The following is a 19,914-nucleotide window of genomic DNA, read 5'->3' as shown; positions in this document are numbered from 1 at the left end:
ATGAAAAGTCTTTTTTACTGAAGTTCCAGTTCGAGATATAAATTTTATTACTAGTTGAAAATTTAACATTGAAATGAAATATAGATGCAGGTCATATCCAAGAGAATCTTACCGTTTTCTCCGGGTTCTGGGATCGGCCTCTGCTCCTGAAATGGAGACGAGACAACGTTGAATTACGCATTTTGTTGTTTAATACTACAGTAATGACGTATGTCAGTTACAGTGCTCACAGAAGGAATTATTATATCACTCATTGCCACCAGCTCACACACTTTGTGGCTGAGATTACTGGTAATGTAATTCGCTTGTGGATGACATTGTAGCTTCTTTTCCACCTTTGTAACATGTAGAAATATGTCAGCCTCTCAGAGAGTTGAGCTCGTTAATTAAGTTGTTTTCGTAGTGATGCATCTGTCGACCGTGCTGACTACCATATACTTTGCAAGATGTGATACATTGGAGGGGGTGGGGGGGGGGGAGGGGAACTACGAACTATCGGATGTAAAAAAAAACTCTCATAATATTTATTAACGAGGCCTACTCGGCAGGAACGCTCCACCCACTTACCTTGAGCCGTAACAGTAATATGGAGTCTTCTTTTCACTCACTCGGCAACTGGCAATCTAAAAACGTGCTTAAAGTTAATACAGTCCAAACTTTGGTGTGTTTTGCAGCTTGCAGCTTGTACGCCACTGGTCATTAAAATTGCTACACCACGAAGATGACGTGCTACAGACGCGAAATTTAACCGACAGGAAGAAGACGCTGAGATATGCAAATGATTAGCTTATCAGGGCATTCACACAAGGTAGGCGCCGGTGGCGACACCTACAACGTGCTGACGTGAGGAAAGTTTCCAACCGATTTCTCATACACAAACAGCAGTTGACCGGCGTTGCCAGGTGAAACGTTGTTGTGATGCCTCGTGTAAGGAGGAGAAATGCGTACCGTCACGTTTCTGACTTTGATAAGGGTCGGATTGTAGCCTATCGCGATTGCGGTTTATCGTGTCACGACATTGTTCCTCGCGTTGGTCGAGATCCAATGACTGTTAGCGGAATATGGAATCGGTGGGTTCAGGAGGGTAATACGGAACGCCGTGCTGGATACCAACGGCCTCGTATCACTAGCAGTCGAAATGACACGTATCTTATCCGCATGGCTGTAACGGATCGTGCAGCCACGTCTTGATCCCTGAGTCAACAGATGGGGACGTTTGCAAGACAACAACCATCTGCACGAACAGTTCGACGACGTTTGCAGCAGCTTAGACTATCAGCTCGAAGACCATGGCTGCGGTTACCCTTGACGCTGCATCACAGACAGAAGCGCCTGCGATGGTGTACTCAACGACGAACCTGGGCGCACGAATGGCAAAACGTCATTTTTTCGGATGAATCAAGGTTCTCTTTACAGCATCATGATGGTCGCATCCATGTTTGGCGACATCACGGTGAACGCACATTGGAAGCGTGTATTCGTCATCGCCATACTGGCGTATCAACCGGCGTGATGGTATGGGGTGCCACTGGTTACACGTCTCGGTCACGTCTTATTCGCATTGACGGCACTTTGAACAGTGGACGTTACATTTCAGATGTGTTACGACCCGTGGCTCTACCCTTCATTCGATCCCTGCGAAACCCTATATTTCAGCAGGATAATGCAGTTGAACGGAATGGACAGTATCTTAAAAGGAGGATATAAGATGAACATCAACAAAAGCAAAACGAGGATAATGGAATGTAGTTGAATTAAGTCGGGTGAGCTGAGGGAATTAGATTAGGAAATGAGACACTTAAATTAGTAAAAGAGTTTTGCTATTTGGGGAGCAAAATAACTGACGATGGTCGAAGTAGAGAGGGTATAAAATGTAGACTGGCAATGGCAAGGAAAGCGTTTCTGAAGAAGAAAAATTTGTTAACATCGAGTATAGATTTAAATCTCAGGACGTCGTTTCTGAAAGTATTTGTATGGAGTGTAGCCATGTATGGAAGTGAAACATGGACGATAAATAGTTTAGACAAGAAGAGAATAGAAGCTTTCGAAATGTGGTGCTACAGAAGAATGCTGAAGATTAGATGGGTAGATCACATAACTAATGTGGAGGTATTGAATAGAATTGGGGAGAAGAGGAGCTTGTGGCACAACTTGACTGGAAGAAGAGATCGGTTGGTAGGACATGTTCTGAGACATCGAGGGATCACCAATTTAGTATTGGAGGGCAGCGTGGAGGGTAAAATCATAGAGGGAGACCAAGAGATGAATACACTAAGCAGATTCAGAAGGATGTAGGCTGCAGTAGGTACTGGGAGATGAAGAAGCTTGCACAAGATAGAGTAGCATGGAGAGCTGCATCAAACCAGTCTCAGGTGCGAAGACTACAACAACAACAGCAAATGCACGACCGCATGTTGCAGGTCATGTACGCGCCTTTCTGGATACAGGAAATGTTCGACTGCTGCCCTGGTCAGCACATTCTCCAGATCTCTCACCAACTGAAAACGTCTGGTCAATGGTGGGCGAGCAACTGGCTCGTCACAATACGCCAGTCACTACTCTTGATGAACTGTGCTATCGTGTTGAAGCTGCATGGACAGCTGTACCTGTACAGTCTTTTTGACTCAATGCCCAGGCGTATCAAGGCCGTTATTACCGCCAGAGGTGGTTGTTCTGGGTGCTGATTTCTCAGGATCTATGCACCCAAATTGCGTGAAAATGTAATCACATGTCAGTTCTAGTATAATATATTTCTCCAATGAATACCCGTTTATCATCAGCATTTCTTATCGCTGTACCAATTTTAATGTCCAGTAGTGTATTTCGTAGAGAACTGAACGAGTTTCTGTATATGCATTGTTCTTTCATAGACAGTGACATAACATTTCCTTGAGAAAGAAGCGATTATTTTCAGCAATTGACAGCTAAATATAATGCCAATCTTGAACTCAGTACACAGTTTTGTACAGATACATGAGAGAATGGTGACACCATTAGCAAACAGACGTTAACACCTTAAAGTATAACAGAAATATTCCTGAAAATGGCCGATTATCAGCTGAAAGACGTTATATAAAGCGTTTACTGGATCAGTGCTATCAACAAATTCGATTCAAAATAAAGAACAATTTTTACGTTTATGGCTAGCTTCTGCTTATTTACGTCAACATTGGGGAAATTTCAGATCAAGGAGGAGTTATTGTAAAAGATAAAACAATAGTAGGGTGGGTTGTGTTCTGAGTCAGGCCATCTAAAATCAGCTGAAAATTTCTCGGCCAAGTGTGACGTGACATGTGAAACTTGGTCAAGTCCCTTAATTACCAGTTTTTCTACAAACTGGACAATTACACTATCTGATAAAAAGTGTCTGGACCCTTGTTTGTGGACATTGATATAGCGTTTGTTCACCCTTCGGTTTTATGACATCTTGAATTCTGCAGGGTACATTTTCAGTGACATGTCTGAATGTCTGTGGGAGGATGGCAGCTCGTACTTCTTGAAGAGCCGAAACGAGATAAGATACTGATGTACACTCTGGTCTAGAACGAAGCCGACCTTCTGACACAGGTCAGATCGGGAATTCGGGCAGGCCAATCCATTTCAGAAATGCTGTTGTCCACAAACCATTGCCTGACAGATGCAGGTTTATTGACAGGGTGCGTTGTCACGCTGATACAGTCATTGTCCCCGAAAAGTGGCTCTGCTGCAGACAGTGCACAATGCTGTACATCTACATCTGCATCTACGTGATTACTCTACTATTCACAATAAAGCGCGGGCAGAGGTTTCAATGAACCACCTTCAAGCTGTCTCTCTACCGTTCCACTCCTCAACGGCAAGCGGGAAAGACGAGCACTTAAATTTTTCTGTGCGAGTCTGATTTCTCTTATTTTATTGTGATGATGATTTTGCCTATGAAGGTGGGTGCCAACAGAATGTTTTCGGAATCGGAGGAGAAAACTGGTGATTGAGATTTCATGAGAAGATCCCGTCGCAACGAAAAACGCCTTTCTTTTAATGATTGCTACTCCAATTCACGTATCATGTCTGAGGCAATAATACAAAACGATCTGCCCCTTCTTCGAACTTTTTCGATGTCTGTAAAGTGTGTTCATATAATTCCGCATTCAGCATTTTCTTAAGTGCAATAGGGGGATCACATCTTCACAACGAAAAACATCCCCAACTCGTAACACTACTTTCTCCATACTTCACTTTCGGCACTACACATGATGGCGGGAAACGTTCTCTAGGCATTGCCAAACGCAATGCATTCCATCGGATTGTCATAGGTTATAGCGAGTCGTCCATTGTCCAGTGGCGTTCTCTTTGTTCCACCTCAAGCGTCACCTCGCACTCACTCAGAAATGTGTGCCTTGCATGGAGCTGCTCGACCACTGTACACAATTATTCTTAACTCCTTACCCGTAGTCGCCGGCTGCGGTGGTCTAGCGGTTCTAGGCGCTCAGTCCGGAGCCGCGCGACTGCTACGGTCGCAGGTTCGAATCCTGCCTCGGGCATGGATGTGTGTGATGTCCTTAGGTTAGTTAGGTTTAAGTAGTTCTAAGTTCTAGGGGACTTATGACCTCAGCAGTTGAGTCCCATAGTCTCAGAGCCATTTGAACCATTTGAACCTTTCCCGTAGTCATTGAGCTAGCTAGACTACTAGTAGAACTTTGATACTTACGAGTGATTCCATCTACTGATTTCAAGTGATTTTTTTTATAAACGCCCTCCACAGCGTCCGGCAACCCTTGTGCGACAGTACATAAGGTGTACCGGTTGTTGGTCTACCTTTGTTCTTCCTTCCGTTTCCACTGCACAGTCACATCACCAACGGTCGACTCGGCAGCTTCAGAGTGGCTGATATATCCTTGATATAACTGTTACTCTCTTAACACCTACTGAGTCATCCTGAAGGACAATTTCTGCTGTTACTGCTTCACTACAGACAACGCAGTACTCTTCGCCTTCAATTATACTGCCGGGTCCGCCTCTCGTGACATCTAGTGGTCGATTCTGGTTGCATAGTAGTGTCTGGATACTTTTGTTTTGATAGTGTACTACGAAATGGTGTGTACAAGTATTCACCTGAAGCCTGTTCGTCTTCCCATATAGAGAAAACGAGGAGGAGCTTCCTAAAACATACGGAAAACGCGTAGATGCTTTCAAACTCGAACACTTGAGTAAATCATCTGTGGCCACACGCATGCGGGATGACACGCAAAATGCATGACGTAAAAAATGGCTTAATAATCCTTCATACTGCTGATGAACGTAAAAATTTGATTTGTTGGAATAATTTAAAAATTTATCTACACATATTTTAAAAAACTGACATTCAGCATCATCTTTAGCTGCTGGATAAAGTCCGTTTCTAGAGTTTTCCCTAGAACCACATTGCTTCTACGTGTTCTTCAGCGCCATCTCCACACCTTCAAGTAGATCGTCGTTTCGGTCTGTTCCTACGCCGAAGAGCCTCCTTGCACCACTTGCCTCGACTGGTGACATGCGCCGCCAACGTCCAACTCATTTTTTTATCGTCATGAACACGTCTTCCTAATCATTTTGTTCCCTGTACATTACTTTTTTTTCCAGTCTCTCCTAGCATTGCCCGACATGTACTTCTGCATTAATCGCTTGCCAGCTTCAGTTTCTGAATGGTTTTCGCATTAAAATTCAAAATCTCATTGCCATAATTCCAAACTGGAAACACATACATTTTATATCTTACCATTTCAGACGTTTCGGAAGCTTAATTTTGAAAACCGTCAATAGTTGACCAAAAGGATTTCAGACTCTCGTTATACTTGTTCGTTTATTTGGCTGTCCATCCTTGTCCGCAGCTCGTGGTCTCGCGGTCGCGTTGTCGCTTACCGAGCGCAGGGTCCCGGTTCGATTCCCGACGGCGTCAGGGATTTTCACCTGCCTCGAGATAACTGGCTGTTTGTGTTTTCATCATCATTCATGAACGTGGTGAGATCGGACTGAGCAAAGGTTGGAAATTTGTAGGGGGCGCTGATAACCGCGCAGTTGAGCGCCCCACAAATCAGTCATCATCATCTTGTCAATCCCTTCAATTTCTGCAACTACCCAAAACACAAAATTATGAAATGTATTTGGAAACTGTGAACACAATTCTACCACAGCTACACAATTTGCTGGAGGCGAATGAAAATTTATGTCGAATTGAGACTGGAACCCTCGTTTCCCAGTTAAAGCGAGCGATCGCATTAACTGCTTCGGCTGTCTGAACACTCTTTGCGGACAGACCCAGACTTCTAATGTCACAGAGTATGGTAGTCATAGTGTTTGCACAGTTATGTGACACGAAAAACGTTGTTCAGCAGTGGCTGTCCTTACTGGCGGCAACTTTCTTTGAAGAGAGCATGGAGAAGCTGGTTTCCTGCTTTGGTAAATGCCTGAACAATTGTGGCAACTAAGTAGAAAAAATAAAAATAAATTTTAGTTCAAAAAAAATATTTTTATGAGTTTTATTCCAAAACAGTATTCAATTTCCGGACATGCTATGGGCCGTACAATTGGGAAAAATGGCCACACTACTCGTCTGGAAAAATGACGAAGGTGGCCAGTTCACTTTTGATCTGGTTCCCCTAGTAAAATGGTGATGATGATGTTTGGTTTGTGGGGCACTCAAATGTTCGGTTATCAGCGCCCGTACAAATTCCCAACCTTTGCTCAGTCCAGTCTTGCCACTTTTCAGGAATGATGATGAAATGAGGACAACACAAACACCCAGTCATCTCGAGGCAGGTGAAAATCCCTGACCCCGCCGGGAATCGAACCCAGGACCCCGTGCTCGGGAAGTGAGAACGCGACCGCGAGACCACGAGCTGCGGAGTCCCTTAGTAAGAGTTGATTATTTCCACATATCATACGTAGCACTACATACTGACTTCTAAATCCCTTTGTATACAAAGCTGTCGTCTGTCATTTTTAATTAATTAACTAATTAACGTCGTTTAAAACCGTCTCTCTTCTATTACATTAGACCTATTGACACTGGATGATGATGATAATTGGGTTGTGGGGCGCTCAACTGCATGGTTATCAGCGCCCGTACAAATGCTATCCAAAACCGGTGCTGAGGCAGCTATGGTGCAATACGGGCCTTAGAAGACAGCCGTGAACGACTACTGCGCAGATGTGTGCTGGCGAACAGACGCGCAGATGACCGCCTAGATGAACCAGTGGGCTTCCAACACTGTCTCTTGAACGACCGTTCAGCCGACGTTGCTGCTCATGAGCTTCTGCAGCAGGAGCCCGTTTCATGCACCCATACCGACTGGTGTTCATCGGCGACGAAAGCTAGAATTTCCACGCCAATATCGCAGCTGTACGTCCACGAGTCGACACTTGGCCTTTTCAGATGAATCACGTTTTATACTCCACCGGACACGTGGCCGTTGGCGTGTATGGCGTGAAACGTCTGAAAGCAAACACCCTGCAACAACTCTCAGAAGAGTCCAGGCCGGAGTAGGTAGGGTTATGGTCTAGGGAATGCTTTCGTGGCATTCCGTCTGTGATCTCGTCATTGTGGAAGCCACAACGCATCAACACAAATATGCATCTATCCTTGGGGAACATGTCCACCCCTCCGTGCAGCTTGTTTTTCTTTAACGCGATGGCATGTGCCAGCAGGACAATGCAACGTGTGGCACATCTCACAGTGTATGTGCGTGGTTGGAAGAGCACCAGGATGAGTTAACCGCACTTCACTGGTGAACTTCCCGGATTTACACCCAACTGAGAATCTGTGGGACCACCTCATTCAGGCTTTTCACGCCGTGGATTCTTAACCGAGAACTGTAGCTCAGTTGGACATAACACTGGATTATGATGATATTTGGTCTGTGGGCCGCTCGACTGCATGGTTATCAGCGCCTGTAAAAATGCCCAATCTTCCCACTGTGCAGTCTCGCCACTTTCCCGAATCATTATGAAATGATGAGGGCAACACAATGACCCAGTCCCCGGGCGGAGAAAACCCCTGACTCGACTGGGAATCGAACCCGGGACCCCTTGATCCAGAGGCTGCACCGCTAGCCACTAGGCCACGAGCTGCGGACACCACACTGGAGTCGGCGTGGCTCCACATATCTGTCGGTACCTTGCAGAATATCACTGACTCTCTTCCTGCCCATCTCACCGCGGTCTTCGCTGCAAAATGTGATTATTGAGACTTTTGGTAGGTGGTCACATTGACGTATCTGTATAGCACTGACGCGACTGGACAGCGTTTTGCCGCACTACCCACTTAACACCATTAGGTTGGGGACAGGACTCTCTGTTTAGAGCATCAGAATAATGCATGTTGGTCTATTTTTTTTTACTTGTAAATACTTAATGTGTTACCGTATAATACACTCTTGCCATTAAAATTGCTACACCACGAAGATGACGTGCTACAGACGTGAAATTTAACCGACAGGAAGAAGATGCTGTGAAATGCAAATGATGAGCTTTTCAGGGTATTTACACATGGTTGGCGCCGATGACGACACCTACAACGTGCTGACATACACAAACAGCAGTTGACCGCCGTTGCCTGGTGAAATGTTGCTGTGATGCCTCGTGTAAGGAGAAGAAATGTGTACAATCACGTTTACGACTTTGAAAGGTCGGATTGTGGACTATCGCGATTGCGGTTTATCGTATCGCGACATTGTTGCTCGCGATGGTCGAGATCCAATGACTGTTAGCAGAGTATGGAATAGGTGGGTTCAGGAGGGTAATACGGAACGCCGTGCTGGATACCAACGGCCTCGTATCACTAGCAGTCGAGATGACACGTATCTTATCCGTATGGCTGTAACGGATCGTGCAGCCACGTCTCGATCCCTGAGTCAACAGATGGGGACGTTTGCAAGACAACAACCATCTGCACGAACAGTTCGACGAAGTTTGCAGCAGCATGGACTATCAGCTCGAAGACCATGGCTGCGGTTACCCTTGACGCTGCATCACAGATAGGAGCGCCTGCGATGGTGTACTCAACGACGAACCTGGGTGCACGAATCGCAAAACGTCATTTTTCGGATGAATCCAGGTTCTGTTTACAGCATCATGATGGTCGCATCCGTGTTTGGCGACATCGCGATGAACGCACATTGGAAGCGTGTATTCGTCATCGCCATACTGGCGTATCCCGCGGCGTGATGGTATGGGGTGTCATTGGTTACACGTCTCGGTCACCTCTTGTTCGCATTGACGGCACTTTGAACAGTGCATATTACATTTCAGATATGTTACGACTCGTGGCTCTAACCTTCATTCGATCCCTGCGAAGCCCTACATTTCAGCAGGATAATACACGACCGCATGTTGTAGGTCCTGTACGGGCCTTTCTGGATACAGAAAATTTTCGACTGCTGCCCTGGCCAGCACATTCTCCCGATCTCTCACCAACTGAAAACGGCTGGTCAATGGTGGGCGAGCAGGTGGCCCGTCACAATACGCCAGTCACTACTGTTGATGAGCTGTGGTATCGTATTGGAGCTGCATGGCCAGCTATACCTGTACACGCCATCCAAGCTCTGTTTGACTCAATGCCGAGGCGTAGCAAGGTCGTTATTACGGCCAGAGGTGGTTGTTCTGGGTACTGATTTCTCAGGATTTATGCACCCAAATTGCGTGAAAATGTAATCATACGTCAGTTCTAGTATAATACATTTGTCCAATGAATACCCGTTTGTCATTTGCATTTCTTCTTGGTGTAGCGATTTTAATGGCCAGTAGTGTATGAAGTTTCAAAATCTGTAAGCGGTAAACTTCCCTTAGAGTGACCATTTTAACCGTCCCGTACATATTCAGCAATGCATCATGTTGTATAGAACGAAGACCACTTTCTAACAATGTCAGCTAGTTTCTGTCCTTTCGATTCGTGTATGGTGCTATGTAAAAATTACTCAAATCTCTCTTACAACAAGCGTCATGTACTATCATGGTCGGATACAATCAACGACAAGTTTTTCTTTTTCGGACTTTGATCGTGTTATAAACCTGTAGTTATTGAGTTGCACACTTATTTCCAAATCACCTTTGCGGCTACTCTCTGTACTGACATAGTATTGCTAATTCGCTCTCAGAAGTGGTTGTTTAAGAGATTTTCTGACGTAGGTACCAAAGTTGCATCATATTGGGAATGACGCTTCCAGTGTTATTACTTTCGTCACCTTTTTTATCTGTAATAGCAAAAGATAGTCGTCGTGCCCATGAAGATGGTCAGAGTTACAGTTAAATCATTTCTTTGTTGACTGAAGAGCCTAACAAAGTCTTCTTAACTCAGTACAATAAACATAAATGGTTTCTTAAAAGCTCGGCTTTATTCCGTAAAAGTGTTACCGGAAGTATTTTTAATACGTCAGACAGCAAACGTAGATAGCCTGTTTGTCACAAATTAGCCATGAATTCTACCAATACGCGTAGACAACAGTTTTGATTTAAGCAGTGGACTTTTTTGCGTTAATTGCGTATTATTTGCCTTACAATGTGAAATTCGCTTTAGCGTTCTGCTAGTATTTTCGCGTTTCAACATCTCTGACGATATATTCAAAGATGTCACCTTCTGTCTACAGAAGGTCTCAGGTTATTTTTGGTTATCGGGATGCTCCTTCGTGTCTTTGCCCCCATGTTGTTTTCGTGTCACGGCCTTAAGTTAAACTTTTTTCTTGTTGTTCCTCTCCCGATATCCATTTGCGTGCTACTGGTATATCATGACCTGACTGTTTAACAGTGTATGTGCTTGCTATTAGGTTATTAATTTTTATCTTCAATGTTACGACCCATCTCGCTGAAAATTTTCCTCTACTAGTAAAGTGCTGTTTTCTTCTAGACTTAAGACTTGCTGTGTTCACATACTAATTTTGATAATCACTTTCACTGTTTATTGACGAAACCCGCTGGTTGCATGCTGCGATTTGATGTGTGTGATCCTGACTTAACTGGGTGATGTAATTCTTCTTGAAAACCTAATTTCCGGCTTGCCGTTGTGTCAGTCCACTAGCTCTAGATGTTGTTGTTGTTGTTGTTGTTGTTGTGGTCTTCAGTCCTGAGACTGGTTTGATGCAGCTCTCCATGCTACTCTATCCTGTGCAAGCTTCTTCATCTCTCCGTACCTACTCCAACCTACTCCTTCTGAATCTGCTTAGTGTATTCATCTCTTGGTCTCCCTCTACGATTTTTACCCTCCACGCTGCCCTCCAATACTAAATTGGCGATGCCTTAATGCCTCAGAACATGTCCTACCTACCGATCCCTTCTTCTTGTCAAGTTGTGCCACAAACTCCTCTTCTCCCCAATTCTATTCAATACCTGCTCATTAGTTATGTGATTTACCCATCTAATCTTCAGCATTCTTCTGTAGCAACACATTTCGAAAGCTTCTATCATCTTCTTGTCCAAACTATTTATCGTCCATGTTTAACTTCCATACATGGCTACACTTCCATACAAATACTTTCAGAAACGACTTCCTGACACTTAAATCTATACTCGACGTTAACAAAGACTCTAGATATATCTTCTAGATATAACTTCAATACTTTTCCTCTGAATTCGTAGCCATGTGTTTGCAATTCTCCTCTAGATGTTTCCCCTGATGAATCTAAATAAAGCACAATTGAACAGTTTTATAAAATTTTTGAACCTAATGAGTACTGATTATAAGCTACGATTGAAATTTTTAAGGTTTGTAATTTTCAAGCGCACTTACCGAATACTGTGCTACACATTAACAATGTTATATGCTAGCAAAATCTGCTGGAAATACAACGATCAAACGCAATAATACAAGGGACAGATTTCTTATGTGTCTTCTTCTTCGGTAATAATTGTTTCTACCGTACATTAAATAGCGTCAATAGATTTATTAGAAGCGACTGTGGTTTGTCATTTTCAAGCTTATGTCGAATGCCGTGGCCCACACAAACAATACTTCAACAATCTTGTTCGTCAGAAGTATTGCTTACGTGTGCCACGGCATTTCGTATGTATACCTGAAGATGACGAACAATCCAAATTATAATAGTAACTAATAAAGGTATGTATGGTGTTAAGAAAAGTAGATTATTTTAAATAGTATAAATTGTCCCTCAAAAGAAAAAACCTTATTAACCTCTGTAGGAAGTCAGTATGTTCACAATCATTAAATCAGCATTTAGACAGGATTGATTTGATGGAAGAGACCAAACAGGGAGTTCATTGATCTCATCGATTACGGAAAGTTGGTGAAGGAAGTCGGCCGTGCCCTTTCAAAGGACCCATCCCAGCATTTGCCTCAAGCGATTTAGGGAAATCGTCATCATCCCGAATGCGAGTCCTGTGTGCTAACTACTGCGCCACCTCGCTCGGTCAGCATTTTATTATTTTGTCATAGTACTGACTTTGAAAATTTTTTACGAAAATTCCGCAACAAACTTTAATTTCTGCATTAACCTGTACGCGTTTCATCGTCTTTATCACTATCAACTGATGTACATGAAAGTACGCAACTGCTTGTTAAGAGTAAAACACTCACAAGCAGCGGTCTGCAACACGCCGGGGTAAGAGGACAAGTAGTACAGCAGAACGTTTATAAGTTATTTAAATGGCAGAGAGGTGGCGTACACATTGGCTCAACAGCGCCATCCTTTGTGTGACCGGACAGGTCAAGGCTGTGCAACGCTGTCAGTGCGGAGCCGTCATACGAATTGGTAACGTGTAACCAAGTGCCACTATGCCTCGCCGACATACCAGGGTGGAATATCGGCATTTGAGTGGGCTGAATGATTGGCCTCCAGGATCTGGGTTCATCGTTGCGTGACATTGCGGCTCTTACAGGGCATGCTGCTTCAACACAGAGACGTATGTTGAACTAGTGAAGAGAAGAGGGCCGTAGACAGCTCCGTCAGGGAACTGGACGAGCCAATGTGACCAAAGCGCGAGGTGACCGCCGTCTTGTCTGCTTGCCCGTATCGGGCAGAACAGCTTCGTCCACAGTGTTGGTGCGACGTTGGAGAGTGAAACGGGTGTGGGCATGTCTGCGACGACGGTTCAAAATGGCTCTGAGCACTATGGGACTCAACTGCTGAGGTCATTAGTCCCCTAGAACTTAGAACTAGTTAAACCTAACTAACCTAATGACATCACAAACATCCATGCCCGAGGCAGGATTCGAAACTGCGACCGTAGCGGTCTTGCGGTTCCAGACTGCAGCGCCTTTAACCGCACGGCCACTTCGGCCGGCGACGACGGTTCGACGCCGTCTTCTGAGGGTTGGACTGGTTGCATGCATGGCATTGCATCGGCTTCCACTGACCAGAAACCAGCAACATCAAGGACTGCAATGGACACGTGAAGTTTTCGGGTGAATCCCACTTCAACTTGTCCTACAGTGATGGACGCTTACGGGTTTGACGCTACCGTGGTGAATGCAGTTGGGCAGAAGGTATTGTTGAGCGGCATAGTGGGTAAACGCCAAGTGTGACGGTTTCGAGCGTCATTGCCTGTAAGACACGATCTCGCCTCCTACAGCTTGACGTAATCTAAAAATGGTTCAAATGGCTCTGAGCACTATGGGACTTAACATCTATGGGCATCAGTCCCCTAGAACTTAGAACTACTTAAACCTAACTAACCTAAGGACAGCACACAACACCCAGCCATCACGAGGCAGAGAAAATCCCTGACCCCGCCGGGAATCGAACCCGGGAACCCGGGCGTGGGAAGCGAGAACGCTACCGCACTTGACGTAATCTGAACAGATGCATTAGGAAGGTTTTACAGCCCGGGGTACTGCCCCTCTTTCAGGCCGTTCCACGTGCCATATTTCAGCCGCATAACACCCGGCCACATGTGGCTATGAGTGTGCAAGCCTTCTTCGAAGAACGACGAATAACACTGCTTACCTGGCCAGCCCGTTCGTCTGACAAATGGTTCAAATGGCTCTGAACACTATGGGATTTAACTTCTAAGGTCATCAGTCCCCTATAACTTAGAACTACTTAAACCTAACTAACCTAAGTACATCACACACATCCATGCCCGAGGCAGGATTCGAACCTGCGGCCGTAGCGGTCACGCGGTGCCAGACTTAAGCGCCTAGAACCGCTCGGCCACAGCGGCCGGCAGCTATGACATTTCTTTTTGGCTGAACTGCAACATTATTATTTAGATACAGTACAACCACAATATGAACACAGTGCTGCTGACTAACGTTTCAGCTTCGTTTTGCTACGGAGAGTTTGCTGCGTAATGAAATAACTGAGCGAACTCCTCCATTAACACACAATCCGTTTAACCTGCTTCCATAGCCAAGATCGCCAATGAAAATTTGTACGGCAGCACTCTACTCGGGGTATTCGGTTCGAATCCTAACGGTGGAAGAAATTTATACTTTCAGTCTTTGGTAGGAAAACTCCTTTACTACTGTGTCTCATTTGCTAATCTAATTCCCTCAGCATCACCCGACTTAATTTGGCTACATTCGATTATCCTCGTTTTGCTTTTGTTGATCTTCATCTTATATTCTTCTTTCAAGACACTGACCATTCCGTTCAACTGCTCTTCCAAGTCCTTTGCTGTCTCTGGAGGAACTACAATATCATCAGCCAACCTCAAAGTTTTTATTTCTTCTCCATGGATTTTAATACCTACTCCGAATTTTTCTTTTGTTTCCTTTACTGCTTGTTCAATATGCAGGTCGTGAACAATAGCAGATAGAAAAATCATAGTGCAGCAGATCACTCACCAAGACGTGGACGACAAGTACGAGTCAGAAGCACTGCTGTCGAAACAAACTATCTGCCTATCCGCCTCGGTAGGCGCGAGGTCACCACAGCAGATTGCCTACCGAAAGGGCCCGAGTTCGAGTTCTGACCGGGTCGGCATTTTTCTCGGCTCTGCATGTTGTGTTGTCCTTTCCTTTGTATCGCCGTAACTGACAAGAACATAGTCGCCAATCGTATCATCTTCACATTACTGCGATGGCTGAATGGGCACGAACAGAAAGCCAATAAATTGAAATAAAAAAGAAAACTCCCAGCAAAAGGATACAGAAATCGTCATTCACACGTTTGGTCACTACACGTCTCAGTGGGCACAGGAATAAGCATGGTCGGAGGAACAGCGTCGCTGGTGGTTCGAGGCATGAAAATAAGGTTACAGAATGGTGGCATACAATGTAAACCATTAAGATGATCTATCCTGCTTACTAATATGGCTTTCCGTTCAGGCATGAGTTATTCTCGATGAAGGTGTGAGATGAAGAGAGGGGAGCGGAGGGGGACAAAGGTAGAGGTACAGAGAAGAGGGTGAAGAAGGTAGATGGGGGTATTTACATGGGCGAATTGAGGTCCTTGCCACAGTATCTTGCTGGAGTTTCATACAAAGATCTGCTGTCTGTTGCTTCACCTAGAGTAAGAAAGTAGATCATCCATACCTCCAACTAGTTTGGACAGAAAGGTTTGAGGTACAGTCTGCTCACATGAGGATGTGGACACAGATCATCTTCTCTCAGCTGTACTGATCACGCTTGGGATGCTGCAGAGCAAGATGTCTCCGCCTTGAACACGGCTCCCACCAATGATCGTGACGTGAGGGTGCTAACCGAACAATCATAGAGCAATTTGGCTCCCCACCACTTTTGGTGTCTTGTAGAATCTGTGCTACTATACGTCCCCATCGTCATCTGGGAGAAAGAGGGTGTTACAGACTGTTAAGTAAAACTAAATCCAAACAGGCCTTGAAGGCCCAAGTTAACAACCGACCGCCGTGTCGTCCTCAGCTATTAAGCGTCACAGGATGCGGATATGGAGGGGCATGTAGCCAGTACACCGGTCTCCCGGCCGTTATCAGTTGACGAGAACCAGAGCTGCTACCTCTCAATTAAGTAGTTTCTAAATTTGCCTCACAAGGGCTTAGCGCGCCACTTAACAACAGCGCTCGGCAGACCAGACCGTCACCCATCCAAGCACTATTAAATAGGCTTTTCTAATTAAAACACTCTTGAGCGTGCATGTCGTTCTGAAGCAGTACATTGCTTCCGAGAGACAAAGACCCTGCTCAGCACAACATTTTGAGATGAGGAGATTCATTTCCATACATACTGTCATGGCCAAGTCCAAGCTTCATTCTGATGTAGCCAATAAGTTTTACGGGCTGCTTCTGTGTGATGGGGCTATAGAAGATTCTAATGGATGCTCTTCGATGAGCATTGTAGGGTCGATCACATTCGTGGTAGGTTGTATTCCGTGCTATAGTACGACAGGTCATCAACTTCGTATGATGACTGACATGTCGTTTGCCTACATCATTCTGTTGGTTCCCTCTGTTATAGGAAAGTGGCGGCATAAGTAGTGAAAACGCCCTTGTCCATGGAAGCGATCCTGTAAGCGAAGTCGCTAACCTCATTTAATTGACGATGATCTCATATGAGCCCAGCTTAACTTGAGTGAAAAGTTTACATAAAGTTTCTTATGATAGACAGCGTGGCAGACTCTTGACACCTAGAATAGTTGGCATTGGAGGCTGACTCGAGACTATCGAAGTACCGAGTAACCTCCTTGACGACACGAAGTAGATTATGCGTCGTCATGTGCCCTGCATAATGTTCTAATCTGAGATGGAAAACAACGCAAGAGGAGCAAAGCAGCTGTTGAAAGAGAACCAGCTGTGTCAAGGCTGCCATCAGGGGAGTGTTTTCTTGGAATTCTGCCTCAATGAACAACTCATCCCTATTAAATGACCTTTATTCCTGTCTGGCTACGGATACTTCTTTGCAGTACACTCTTTTACATTTTCGTTTTCCTGGTTCAGATTCTGAGATCCATCACATCTCCGATGGCCGAGCATTGACTGGCTTACAGAGCTCTACAAAGACTTTAAATTGAACTGAGAACTTCCTGTGGGTCCTCTGAATCTAGCTAAAGATCTTAGGTAGTAACCCAGTTGTAACACTCGCTCTACTGATCAGCAAGTGATTCGATTATATGCTACATCTCATTACAACGCGAATGTATTATATTAACTAGAGTACATAAATTTCTTAGGCCGGATGCTGTTACATAAAAATGAGGAATACATAAGAGAGCAGGATTCATTGGACGATGATAGTTTGGATAAGTGCTTCTGGACTTGTTACAGCACAATGGTTTCAAATGCTCCAACGTTTCAATCATGATTCAAATGGTTCAAATGGCTCTAAGCACTATGGGACTTAACATCTGAGGTCATCAGTCTCCTAGACTTAGAACTACTTAAACCTAACTAATCTAAGGACAAATCACACATATCCATGCCCGGGGCAGGATTCGAACCTGCGACCGTAGCAGCAGCGCGGTTCCGGACTTAAGCGCCCTGAGCCGCTCGGCCACAGCGGCCGGCTCGATCATAATTATAGGTGCCCTTCTTTTGAGTGACGATACGAACATCGTTGGGATGACAGTACTGCCATCGTCATACTAAATAAGGCTCCTTGAAATAGCAACCAAACCAATTAAGTGTTTGTGGTGGTACGGTCACAAACGCGAGATACTTTAATCCTAAATGACAATACATTCTTCTGCGCAGGGCTACGAAACTGGAATTACACAAATACTTCGATGTGTTATGGCCGTATGACAGAAAGATAACTTAATCGTTGCGATAATGGATACTCACAAGACGAAGATCATTCTTGCCGTGGAGAATAGCGCTCAGATTATTCGACGCCATTCTCTTGTTTCCGACGCTGCTAAACTGGGCCCGTATCGTCGGCAGAGTCACGCACACAGAATTACGCTGCCCCGAGAGTACATATATATGGCAGCGGTTTATCGTTGCTGACAGTCGGGCGCCTTTCGTAACAGCTTACAGCTCTGTTGTTGCATATCTTGACTTGAGGGAGAAACTTGACAGTTGCCAAGGCAATGGTGTTTGTCACGGGGACAAAGTGAGAGAGCTGCAGCGGTTTGCTGATCAGGCTAAGAAACTGTGGCTGATATCGTTACCAGATTTCGCTTAACAGCTTTCAACACTAGCTGGACAGGAAGACTACGATATGAGAAACTGACAAAGTAGACAAAAAGGCAGTCCGTGGACATACGAGTATTTAGCTGAAAGGAAAAAATCACAGGTCAGTCCTGTTTTCCTAGAAGAGTCGACGATGTGATTTACACAATTGTTGCCCTATGTCCCTGATCTCAATCTGTTGCAGGATTATGGAACTTGTTCTATATTCTCGCATTATGACATGAGCTTTTGCAGAAGAGATTTTCGTTCTCAAGAAACATATATTCCCTTAACAGATATCTTGTGAAACACAGTTCGCTCTGTTCATCCATGAAATCCGGAGTTCCGTAGACAAATGCACCCGTCTCATGCTGTGTTCCTTGACTTCAAGATGGCATTCGATACAGTTATCCAATGTCGTGTACTGAACAAAATACGAAATTACCGAGTACCGTACCAGATTTACGACGTAATTCAAGGTTTCCTTGTAGATACAACTCAGTACATTCTTTTTAAGGGAATGAAATCGACAGACGATAAAGGTAATTTCGGGAGTACATCAATCTAATGTTGTAGGACTGTTTACAATGTTTGTATACGATCTAGCAGTTAACGTTGGAAGCTCTATGATAATTCTTGCAGAAGATGCCGTTGTCTGTCGATAGGTTGTAATGCCACAACACTCTAGTCTAGTGAACTGCAGATAGACGTGCAAAGGATCAAGTATTGGTGCAGGAACAGGCAGTTGGCCCTGAATGTAAATAAATATAACACATTCAGCGTAAATAACCAAAGTTATCCATTACTGTTGGATTATAGTTCTAGTGAAAACAGTTACAGCCTTAAAGTACCTACGAGCAGAGTGTGCACAGAATAACGTGGCCTGCGCTCACAGAAGGGCAAGAGTGGGGAGAGCGGTTGTGTTGGGGGTTATGAACGGTTACCAACGCGCTCTTTGGAAAGTGCCAAGCTCTGGAGGTAAGTGTTACTCTGAACTGAAGCCTACGCTAGCATTTAATGTAAATATTAAGTTGAGCCTCTCCACGCCCACACTTTCATGGCGACCACCCAAAAAGATCTACTGTCACTTCTGCTTTGGACAGTATTTAAAACGAATTCCGCTGAAAATGCAATAAAAAAGCAGTGATTTATTTTCGCCTGACTTATTAACTGTCTCTAATTTTTTATGAGTGGCAAATTTTGAGTAAAACCTACATTTCTCTTGTTCCATGCAAAAATTCACTTCTTTCGCCAACACACAACGGAGTACACACAATGTCACCTCACCAACATTTGTGCAGACGCAACTGCGAGGGAATTCTGAAACAGTGGTTTATTAAGTTTACTAAGTGAGGTACTGACGAAAAGTAAGGTCAATAACACGAAAAAGCACGTCCTCAGTGCAAAAAGTAGCGTGTAATCTCTTCACTTATGTTGTTCCAAAACCCACAGCACTTCCCCTTTAGCGAGCTACTGAAGGCCGTTAAAAATTACATTCTTTCATTGGTAGTGGAATAACAAAGTAGATAATGTATTTTCACATAAAGACGATATGGAAAAATACTCTCCTCCTTGCGTGCTCTCATTTACCAAAATATCGTTTCGATATCTAAAACCATTTATGAGATCTGAGGAATGTTATGCATATTTCACTCCGGCTTTATTGATGGCATAAACGATCCCACATGAGTGCACTTCATAAAATCAGTTTCCTCGTCGTTGGTGACATAGAGACGGCTGGTGTGGCCGTAAGGTTCTAGGCTCTTCAGTCTGGAACCGCGTGACCGCTACAGTCGCACGTTCGAATCCTGCCTCGGGCATGGATGTGTGTGATGTCCTTAGGTTAGTTAGGTTTAAGTAGTTCTAAGTTCTAGGGGACTGATGACCATAGATGTTAAGTCCCATAGTGCTCAGAGCCATTTGAAC

At 44.5% G+C, this 19,914-nt stretch overlaps 1 protein-coding gene across 1 annotated transcript in view; it reads right to left on the bottom strand.

The window, feature by feature from the left end:
* LOC126198679 (sorbitol dehydrogenase-like) overlaps positions 1-17,790 on the bottom strand; it is a 99,541-nt gene extending 81,751 nt beyond the window's left edge. The window contains exons 1-2 of the mRNA XM_049935175.1: positions 17,659-17,790; positions 113-146 (exon numbers count right to left, since the gene is read on the bottom strand). Of these exons, the coding sequence (XP_049791132.1) occupies positions 113-146; positions 17,659-17,712 (88 nt within the window). The 5' untranslated portion in view covers positions 17,713-17,790. The remainder of the gene's footprint in view (positions 1-112; positions 147-17,658) is intronic.
* Between the last annotated feature and the right edge of the window lie 2,124 nt (positions 17,791-19,914).

Source organism: Schistocerca nitens, chromosome 8, assembly GCF_023898315.1.
Source record: "Schistocerca nitens isolate TAMUIC-IGC-003100 chromosome 8, iqSchNite1.1, whole genome shotgun sequence".
Lineage (NCBI taxonomy): Eukaryota > Metazoa > Arthropoda > Insecta > Orthoptera > Acrididae > Schistocerca > Schistocerca nitens.
This window is presented reverse-complemented; position numbering and strand designations above follow the sequence as displayed.